The sequence below is a fragment of the Ailuropoda melanoleuca genome, chromosome 16, assembly GCF_002007445.2.
Source record: "Ailuropoda melanoleuca isolate Jingjing chromosome 16, ASM200744v2, whole genome shotgun sequence".
Lineage (NCBI taxonomy): Eukaryota > Metazoa > Chordata > Mammalia > Carnivora > Ursidae > Ailuropoda > Ailuropoda melanoleuca.
In genome coordinates, this window is record NC_048233.1 from 79,700,966 (window position 1) to 79,712,565 (window position 11,600).

Below are 11,600 nucleotides of genomic sequence, written 5' to 3' on the forward strand. Positions count from 1 at the left end.
TTTCTGATAGCTGAGTAATATTCCATTGTATATATGGACCACAGCTTCTTAATCCAGTCATCTGTTGAAGGGCATCTCGGCTCCTTCCATGATTTGGCTATTGTGGACAATGCAGCTATGAACATTGGGGTGCATATGGCCCTTCTCTTTACTACGTCTGTATCTTTGGGGTAAACACCCAGTAGTGCAATGGCTGGGTCATAGGGTAGTTCAATTTTTAACTTTTTAAGGGACCTCCACACTGTTTTCCAGAGTGGCTGTACCAACTTGCATTCCCACCAACAATGTAGGAGGGATCCCCTTTCTCCACATCCTCTCCAACAATTGTTGTTTCTTGCCTTGTCTATCTTTGCCATTCTAACTGGCGTAAGGTGGTATCTCAGTGTGGTTTTGATTTGAATTTCCCTGATGGCTAATGATTTTGAACATTTTTTCATGTGTCTGTTAGCCATTTGTATGTCTTCATTGGAAAAGTGTCTGTTCATATCTTCTGCCCATTTTATGATTTGTTTATTTGTTTCTCGTGTATTGAGTTTGAGAAGTTCTTTGTAGATCTTGGATACCAGTCCTTTATCTGTGGTGTCCTTTGCAAATATATTCTCCCATTCCGTGGGCTGTCTCTTAGTTTTTTTGACTGTTTCCTTGGCTGTGCAGAAGCTCTTTATCCTGATAAAGTCCCATAAGTTCATTTTATCTTTTATTTCTCTTGCCTTTGGAGATGTGTCGTGAAAAAGGTTGCTCTGGCCGATGTCATAGAAGTTGTTGCCTATGTTCTCCTCTAGAATTTTGATGGATTCCTGTCTCACATTGAGGTCTTTCATCCATTTGGAGTTTATTTTTGTGTATGGTGTGAGAGAGTGGTCAAGTTTCATTCTTTTGCATGTAGCTGTCTAATTTTCCCAGCACCATTTATTGAAGAGACTGTCTTTTTTCCGCTAGATGTTTTTTCCTGCTTAATCAAAGATTAGTTGCCCAAAGAGCCGAGGGTCCATTTCTGGGTTCTCTATTCTGTTCCATTGGTCCATGTGTCTGTTNTGTCTGTTTTTGTGCCAGTACCATGCTGTCTTTGTGATCACAGCTTTGTAGTACAGCTCGAAATCCAGCATTGTGATGCCCCCAGCTTTGTTTTTCCTTTTCAACAGTTCCTTGGAGATTCGGGGCCTTTTCTGGTTCCACACAAATTTAAGGGCTGTTTGTTCCAGTTCTTTGAAAAATGTCATTGGTATTTTGATAGGGATAGCATTGAAAGTGTAGATTGCTCTGGGTAAATTTTTTTTAAAAAAAAGATATAAGTAATCAGTCCCTGATGTGTGTGCATGCACATGCACACACATGCACACACACACACGCACACTCACACACGAAACACTTTTCCAAAGAGAGACAGTTAAAAAGCAAGCATGTTTAAGTTGGTTAACCCCATGCTTTAGGAACACATAAGACTGTCATCAATTAATTCACTGGTATAAAACAGATTTTTTATGACTAAATTTTGATCATCTATAACACAGTTTATCAGTTCCTTGGTGTTAAAAGAAAGTTTGAAACTGCTATTTGTCTTCACTTTAGGGGACCAAAGATACTATTGCTATAGTTCCTCATTTTGGAGGACATAAAGATACTTATAGGAATCCGATAAGATACTCCCTTCCAGGAACCCTCCTTTTGTTCTCCAAATATCCAGGCACATCCTAGAGTGAAAATTCTCGATCGAGTATACGAACGAATGTAATCCATGAACTTGCACCCTACTAAGGGAAAGAAGTAAAGACTCAGTGCACTGAAACACAGTATTAAATGTTTACAAGATGGAAGAGAGAATATAATTTCCATGGAAAATAAAGGTTACCAAAATTGACTAAAGGAAGGGGGAAAAAATCTTAATAGATCAATAATTACAGTTGAATTGAAAAGGTGTCAAAAATACACCCTTTGAGGGGCGCCTGGGTAGTGCAGTCGTTAAGCGTCTGCCTTCGGCTCAGGGCGTGATCCCGGTGTTCTGGGATCGAGCCCCACATCAGGCTCCTCCGCTGGGAGCCTGCTTCTTCCTCTCCCACTCCCCCTGCTTGTGTTCCCTCTGTCACTGGCTGTTTCTCTGTCAAATAAATAAATAAAATCTTTTTTAAAAAAAATACACCCTTTGAAAAGGCACTAGGCCCAAACTGCTTTGTGAGTGATTTTTAATGAATATTTAAAAAGTTAGTAATTTCAATTTTTTAACAAATGGTAGAAAGTTTCTTAACTCACTCTATAAAGATGCCATAACCCTATCTATAAACTAGATAATAGCACTTAATGTATCTAGTACTATCACGTATCGAATATATGTGTACCCACCAATCACATCTTTGAACAAAAATGTTAAACTCTTATTACTCTTTAGCAAATTACATACCAAAGAATTAAAACAATGACAAATTATCATCAAGTGGGGTTTATTCCCGAAATTCAAAGAGAACTATTAATGTAACACATAGCAATGATGGATTAAAAAGAGAAACAATGTGATTATTTCAGTGATGCAGAAAATACTCAATACAATTCAACACACATCCTTGAAGAACAGAATACCTATGAAGCCAGGAATTGAAGAAAAAATGTGTTATCTTGATTAAAAAAATATCTATTAGAACCAGAGAGCAAATAGTATACCTAATGATTAAACATTAAAATAATTTCCATTACCACACATAACTAGACAATGATACCGACTCACACCACAAATATTAGTCATTAAACTTGAATTCACTTACAATTTAAAAACAAGAAAAATAAGAAAGTATATAAACTTTGGAAAACTAGAGGAAAAAAATTATTCTCAGATATTGAGAGGATATACCTAAAATAATATAAAGAAAATTCACTGAAAGATCATTGAAAATAACAAAAGAATTAAACCAGGTTGTTACATACAAAATCAAATCACATACACCATTGGTCTCCTTCCTGCCTACCACTATATCCATGGAGAAAATGTAATAGGGATATTTCAGGCAATATGAAAGACCATATGTCATGAAATAAAGTCCTGATTTAAACATGAATACACGTATTAGAAATGCTTCTTGGAAACATTTACTTTAGTTTATTTAACTTACTTAAGTGCAAACAGAACTCACAGAAAAGGAAGGGAAAGGCTCAGGACCAAAAATAGATATAAAGCAGGAAACCAGAGAATTGAATAGTCTTCCATCTGTGGAAGGGTAAACTTGAAAAAAAAAATCTACCTACCAGCAAAGAGGATAACTATCAGAAAGAGAAACTAAGAAAACAATTCCATTTAAATTTCATCAAGAATAAAATACCTAGGAATAATTTAACCAAGGAGATAAAAGATATATTCACTGAAAACCATGAGACATAAATGAAAGAAAGGGAAGAAGATACAAATAAATGGAAGATATTCCATGCTCATGGATTAGAATAACATTGTAAAATGTCCATAGTACCCAAAGAGATCTACAGATTCAATGTAATCCCTATCAAAATTCCAAAGGCATTTTTCACTGAAATAGAAAAAAAAATCCTAAAATTTGTGTGGTGCCACAAAAGATCCCTAGTAGCTAATGCAATCATGAGAAAGCAGAACAAAGCTGGAGCATCACAATTATGATTTCAAACTAGACTACAAAGCTATAGTAATCAAATGGTACAGTACTGGCATAAAAACAAACATATAGACCAATAGAACAAAACTGAGAATTCAGAAATAAAACCACGCATATACAATCAATTAATTTACAACAAAGAAAGCAAGGATATACAATGAAGAAATGGTAGTCTCTTTAATGCATGGTGTTGGGGAAACTAAGTAACCACATGCATAATAATGAAATTAGATCCCTATCTTATATCACTGACAAAAATTACCTTGAAAAGGATGAAAGATTTAAGTATAAGGCCTGAAACCATAAAATTCCTTAAAGAAAAATGTGAGAAAAGCTCCTTGACATTGGTCTTAGCAATGTTCATTTTGGATAGGACACCAAAAGCACAAGCAACAAAAGCAAAAATTATTAAATGGGACTACATCGAACTAAAAACTTCTGCATAAAAAAGAAATAATTAACAAATGAAAAAATAACATATAGAATGAGAAAAAAGTATTTGCAAACCATATAGGGTTAATATCTAAAATATATAAAGAATTCATACAATTCAACAGCAAAAAAACCAATCTGACTAAAAAATGGCAGAGGAACTGAAGATATTGTTCCAAACAAGATATATAGATGGCCAAAAAGTGCTCAACGTCACTAAACATCAGAGAAATGCAAATTAAAACCACAATGAGACATCACTCAACGCCTGTTAGGATGGCTATCATCAAAAAGACAAGAGGTAAGTGTTGGCAAGGATGTGAAGAAAAGGAAACCCTTGTGCCCTGATAGTGGAAATATAAATTGGATCAGCCACTATCGAAAACAGTATAGAGATTCCTCAAAAAATTAAAAGTAGAACTACCATATGATCCAGCAATCCCATCTCTGGGTACATATCCAAAGGAAATAAAATCAAGATCTCAAAGAAGTATCAGCATGTTTATTGCAGCATTATTTACAATATCCAACACAGGGAAACAATCCAAGTATCCATCGAAGGATTAATGGAAAAATATTGTTTATATGAACAAATACACACTGACACACACACACCAACACACAGACACACACACACACACACACATGCACACGCACACCACACACTCACAGAGGAATATTTTCAGCCATAGAAAAGAAGGAAATTTTGCTATTTGTGATACCATGCATGAATCTTGAGGGCATTAAGCCAAGTGAAGTAAGTCAGACAGAGAAAGAAATACTGTATGATCTTATTTGTATGTGGAATCTGAACTCACAGAAACAGTAAAATGGTGATTTCCAGGTGCTAAGGGGTGGGAGAAATGGGGAGATGTTAGTTAAAGGATCCAAACTTCCATTTATAGGATGAAAAACCTTTGGGAACCTAATGCATGGTGATTATAGTTAACAATACTGTGTATTGAAAGTTGCTAAGACAGTAGATTTTAAGTGATCTCACCACAAAAATAGAATTAGTAATCATGTAAGGTGATGCAAGTGTTAGCTAACACCACAATAATCATTTTGCAATATACAAATGTAACAAGTCAACACATCGTATACCTTATACATACGCAATGGTATTGTGTCTGTTTAAGACTGATCCAGCCTTAACTGATGTTATTAGATCTCAAATAAAGCGGGGGGGGAGGGGGATTACCTATCTCAAATATACAGCCTGCCTCATGCACTTTTCATCTTTGTAGATTAGTTTAATATAATAAAACAAAAACAAAATGGAAAAGCGGGTAAAGCCAATCTCATCATCATTCTAGAAACAGTAGAATGCATTCTATATGAAGACAAGCCATTCGATAAACTGAGTTAATCCTAAGAAATCACTGTCGTTGTATAGAGAGCTTTACTAACACACTTACCTAGCTGTATCCAAATTGAGAGATAGCAAAGGTGCAGAGTGTAGGAAAACAGGAAAAATGTGCATTCCCCAAACCCCACGTACGTCATGTTTCCCTACATGTGGGGACTTACAGCAACATCATGAGACTATAATCATCCTGTGTATAATTAGAAATTGAACTGGTAGCAAAGGATTTTATGTCCAGTTCTCTTGCAGTTTTCTGGCAATCTAATTGAAATTTATATAATGTCCTTTGAGCCTTGCAAGCCATGAAAATTGGACCTTGTAGTCTCTTGGGCACATTTGGCAGGTTTTAACGATGTTCTGATTGAGCTGTGGATAAGGGGATAGATATCCACTAAAGCTTCTAAATAATTTGGACACTAATCAAAAATGTGTCCATCTCCGTGTGTGTACACATGTGCATATCTTGGTAACTTTTTAATAACTCCCATTGAAACTTCATCACCACCAGCAGAATCAGGCACCTGACTTCCACTTCCTTGTCCAATAATATTCCCTTTGCAATTCTTATATTGGGCCTGAGGCTGGGGGATTTGTATATAAGACAGGGACACAAAAGTTCTTGAAGGTGTGAGGCTTTGAATCTGCACACATTTTCTCTTGGAAGGAGTGCAAAGATACTAAGATTTAGTCTCCAAGTGTAATACTCTGCACTGTACAATTTTTAGTTCAAATTTCAGGATCAAAGGAATTCGGTAAAGACATTAAACTTCTAGCTGAGTTTAACGTTATACATAGTGAAATTGATATGTTGTTATTTTGATTATGTATAAACAGTCTGACTTTGATATTTTCCAGGTATATCAAACACTTCGGAGCCAAGATGATCTTCCCAGCGACAGAAACAACAAAGGTGGGTGATAACTGTCAGCAAGAGGGATGCTGTGTTAAAAGGGATTCCAGAAATGTAGTCCATTCAGTGTGAGGGAAGACATCATACCTTTGATGTGATCCTTTGAGTTGCTTATCAGTGAGGCTACCTCAGACTAAGATCTATGTAAATGGGGTTTCCAGAGCCCTGTTTTGCCAAATTCCTATCTTCAGACAGACTTTATCAAACGTTCCTGTTATATAAAATTAGACCCTTTATATGAGATTGAAGGGGGAAAAAACCCACCATTTCTTCCATCCTATTTCCACCTCTTCCTTCCCTTCAGCCAAACATAGACTCATATTCTATATGAAAAATAAGAAAAACATTAATATTTACTAACGGATGGTGGTATACAATAAATGTATCAACCTTTTATAACTCTTCACACATAGTAAGCACGCACCAAGTAGTAGCTTTTGTTGCTCCTGGAAATTACGGTATCTCTACCATATCTCTTCTCCCACCAAATATACCTTCACAGGGCACCTGAGTGGCTCAGGTGGTTGAGCATCTGACTTCAGCTCGGGTCATGATCTCAGAGTCCTGAGATCAAGCCCCATGTTGGGTTCCCCTGCTCAGCGAGGAGTCTGCTTCTCCCTCTCCCTCTGCCCATCCCCCTGCTTGTGCTTTCTTTCTCAAATAAATAAATAAAGATCTTTTTTTAAAAAAATCTACCTTCACTTCTCTCATGACACATTGCACATTTTATCATGCATTGTTCATTAATTTACACAACACCACTTTTGTTAGGGTGTAAACACTTGGACAAATGTGGTCCAACTTATTCTGATACCTATGAAGATTGCAATAAATACTCACTTGCTAAGTACAATGTGGAACAAATAAAAATTTATAAACATTTGTAAGAATTACCCTTAACAGTGTATGAAAAAACAGGCATTATTCTAATGATACTAATGTCTCTCCCTGCTGTGTGTTCTCCCCATCTCTTAGCTCTGATCCACAAAAGAGGCAGAAGGGTGTGATGGACGCAGAATAGACCACTTCTCAAAATCAGGTCATCATCCTTACTCTCTCACCAACACTCGGGCGAGGACCACTTCAGTTACAGAAGATGAAGTTCTAGAAAATTGCTGTACGACACTGTGCACCTAAAAATTTAAGAGGGTAGCTCTCATGTTGAAGTGTTTTTACCACAATAAAAGAAATTAATGTGATTCTTTGAGATTTAGATTTATACGCTCTCTCAATCTGTTTTCCAATAGCAATTTTTGAGTATTTTTAAATGATTATCAAGCAAATAATCTGATTAGTATAAAATAATGATCATAGTAACAAGTTATCTACATGGAATAATGGGCTGCAGATTTAAGAAATCTGACGTAAGGCAGCAAAGAGCAGGGAAAGTGACCCACGCCACAGCATCACTGAATTAAGAAACAGAACATTCTTTTCTAGCAAGATAAGACCCTCCTGAAGTCAACAGAATATTCGCTAATATGAACATTAAACTTGTAGACTGCAAGTCTACAGTGGCTGGAAACATTTCTTACTTTGTATGTTTCAGACAATCAATCAATTTGTGTGGAATAAAAAAATAAAATTTAAAAACCAAAATTTAAAAAGTATGCTATGTAAAGGTCACTACTTAACATAAATGCTTATTCGTTCCAAAATGAGTGTTATAGGAAAAGAATTATTGAATGACTTTGCTTGTGATAATTTGATTTGATCACCAAACTGACTACAATCTTAAAAATTTGGACAGCCCAACAAATTGCAAACACTACAGCCACATGGGCAAGATTCTGAATTGCAGGCATAGTGCTTAGGAGGAAAATGAAATAAATAGCCAAGTACTTTCATGTGAAGTCGCTTGAAACAAAAGAGAAAAACACAATGACTCAATGGCACTGAAAAACTGCACCAGGGTGAAAGAATTTACTTTCCTTGGCCTAACCCAGGATCAAGGACTCAGCTTGGTCTTATTTCTCTTCCTGCTTCTGGTGTACTTGACGACTCTCCTGGGAAACCTCCTCATCATGGTCACTGTGACCTGTGAGTCCCGCCTTCACACCCCCATGTACTTCCTGCTCCGTAATTTATCTGTGGCCGACATCTGCTTTTCCTCCATCACAGCTCCCAAGGTTCTGGTGGATATTCTGTCACAGAGAAAGACCATCTCCTTCAATGGCTGCTTTACCCAGATGTTTTTCTTCCACCTTATTGGAGGGGTGGACGTATTTTCTTTGTCGGTGATGGCACTGGATCGGTATGTGGCCATCTCCAGGCCCCTGCACTATGTGACCATTATGAGTAGAGGCCATTGCATTGGATTAATAGTGGCTTCCTGGGTGGGGGGCTTTACCCACTCCATCGTACAGATTTCCCTGTTGCTGCCCCTCCCCTTCTGTGGACCCAATGTTCTTGACACTTTCTACTGCGATGTCCCCCAGGTCCTCAGGCTTGCCTGTACAGACATTTTTATGCTTGAGCTGTTGATGATTTCCAATAATGGACTGCTCACCACACTGTGGTTTTTCTTCCTCTTAGTGTCATATATGGTCATATTGTTAGTAGTAAGGTCTCAGGCAGGGGAGGGCAGACGGAAAGCCATCTCCACCTGCACCTCACACATCACTGTAGTGACCCTACATTTTGTGCCCTGTATCTATGTCTACGCCCGACCCTTCACTGCCCTCCCCACAGATAAAGCCATTTCTGTCACCTTCACTGTCATCTCCCCACTGTTGAACCCTTTGATCTACACTCTGAGGAACCAAGAGATGAAGTCAGCCATGAGGAGACTGAGGAGAAGACTCGTGCCTTCTGACATGGAATAGACAGGTAGTTCACTCCTTCTCATCACCCTTGAAAACATTTGTCTGTGAAATAAACTGTATTTATTCAAGAATTTCTAATTAATTTTTATATTTCTACTAAGATACAGAGGACTTTCAAAAATTCTGCTCAGCACGCAATGATAATGTCAAAATATGGGTTCCGTGTTACAAAAGAAATCAAGTTGTTAGCCAGGGAGGTACATGTTGCTTTTGCAATACAGCCTTCGAAGAAATAAGGACAACAGAATCAAAATATACTCAAGCAGTTTTATCAATTTGGAATGTTCGACTCTATTGAGGTATAATTGTGTGAAAATAAATAAAGGAAACCTCATTTAAAATGGAGCCGGGAAGCCCTGAAGGGAGCGATCTCACACTGCCATTGGCTGTAAGAGACACACCCCTCATTCCCCAGCAAGGAGAAGCCTATACTGTGCCGCAGGAGGAGGGAAAAATTTCTCCCTGCCCAGCAACAGCCCAGGTAATGAGAACTCAGCAAAAACAGCCCCTCCCAGCTTCCTCTTCTCCCCTACACAAGCAAGCGCGTCTCCCCTGGTCTTCCCACCTGCCGATGGCTTGCCATGGTTGGCTTGTTCTGAATAGCAGTTTTGACCATTCCCCAAAACTCATTTTGCTGGTAAAATAACTGGCCCTTTTGTTTTTTAAGGTCACTATTACATGGTGACCACAAAGGAGCCTGAAGGAGATGAACCCCTAAGGAAAAAATGGCCCCCGGAAGCATGTGAGGTACCCACTTGTGCCCCTTGCACTCTCTGCTTCCCTGAGTCGTCTTTTCCCTTTGGATTCTAAAAGTCTCCTCTCAGATCGGGGTTCCCTCCTAGCTGAGCTCCACAACTGTTTGGCATCTTTTATGTTGTTAGGAAGACACTGCCCCTTCTGGTGACTACTATTCTGTTTACCAAATCTCTGGTTTTGAATAATGGCATCTGAATCTGCTAAATTCTCTCAGGAAGGTCCTCCTTCTGGGGCCCAGTCTGGTTTTATGTTTAAAACTTATGGTCCCTCCTCAGGAGCATTTTATTTTATTTTTTTAATGATTTTTTATTATGTTAGTCACCAAACAAAAGGGGGGGGGGGGGGTGGTAATCAGAAGGGGGAATGACATATGAGAGACTACGGACCAGGAGCATTTTAAATTAATTGGACCAACTTAACCAAAATTAATTTAGAACTCCAGTGGCCACTAGGGGGCACATTTGATCTCCCCAAACTTGCTTTTCTTAGGAGACTGCAGCTTCAAAAAACACAAATGGAATGAGATGCCTATTTCAGATGCCTCCTGGTATCTGGAGGCTTCCAAGTGTGTTCGACTCTAAAATCATCTCTCTACAGAATGCCATTTCCAAGTTAACTGAGGCAAACAAGCAACCTAAAAAAGGCAAGTTGCTGAGGACACATTTTCCCCTCCCCCATCCTCTTTCTCTCCATCTCCACTTTCACACCCTCCACTTCTCTCACTGAACTTCCCATTTTCTCCAAACCTCTCTGCTCTTCCTCTTCCTCTGAACCCATTAGAACCTGTCCCTTTAAACTTAGGCCCTCTAGGAATGCCTGGGTGACTCAGTTAAGTAGCTCTTGATTTTGGCTCAGATCATGATCTCAGGGTCCTGGGATCCAGCCACATGTTGGGCTCTGCTGTTGGTGCAGAGTCTGCTGGTCCCTCTCCCTCTGCTCCTGACCCCATTTGTGCTCATGCTCACTCTCCCTCTCTTCAAAATAAATAAAATCTTTTAAAAGAATATAAAAAGTAAAATAAAATTAGACCTTCTGAGGATCCTAAATGGTAAGCCCATGATTTCCTGTGTCTCCTGGGCTAAGGCTCAACTATGAGCCATAGTCAAAGAGTTTCCTAGAGTTACTGAAGATCATCATAGATCTGCCAAGGAATTTAACAGTGGTTCAGACTTACCAACCAGGTTTCTGATTTGTACCAGCTAGTTCACATGCTCACTGGTGAAGGCCAAGCCCAACGCTGGATGAAAGCAGCTAATCGGGATGATCCTGAAATCTCCAAACTGCAAACAAGAGGCCAAGCCCCTGTCTTGTTACGTGATCGGGCTCAACAATCACTCACTGACTTCCCCTGGCAACCTCTAGGCTTTCCCAAAACCTGTTGATTTAAGATTCAGGCTTGTACTCAGAAACCCAGGGAACCTGTGCGTGATGATTACCATCAACTACAAATTATTTTTAAGGAAAATTCTGGCCTTCCTATGGATGTTGAATCCATTCAGGTAGCCTTCAACTCTGTGTTCCGTAATAGGCTTAACTGGCATCTTTCCCTTCTAGTTAAAAGGAGCAGGATGGAATGGGAAACTATATCCACACCAGATTTAGTTAATTTAGCAAATCAGCTCACCTGCACCATTGAGAATTCAACGAAAAGGAAGACCACTGAGATCCTTAGTCTTCAGTTCCAACAAATGGAGTCCCCTAAA

The 11,600-nt window shown here is 38.7% G+C and overlaps 1 protein-coding gene across 1 annotated transcript; it reads left to right on the forward strand.

Moving 5' to 3' along the window:
• The first annotated feature begins 8,205 nt into the window (after positions 1-8,205).
• LOC100471731 (olfactory receptor 4D10) lies at positions 8,206-9,141 on the forward strand. The gene has a single exon (XM_002930877.1). The coding sequence runs from the start codon at positions 8,206-8,208 to the stop codon at positions 9,139-9,141; it is 936 nt and encodes a 311-aa protein (XP_002930923.1).
• Positions 9,142-11,600: the final 2,459 nt, after the last annotated feature.

Coding starts and splice junctions, on each gene's coding strand:
- LOC100471731 (XM_002930877.1), top strand. CDS start 8,206: ATGGCACTGAAAAACTGCACCAGGGTGAAAGAATTTACTTTCCTTGGC.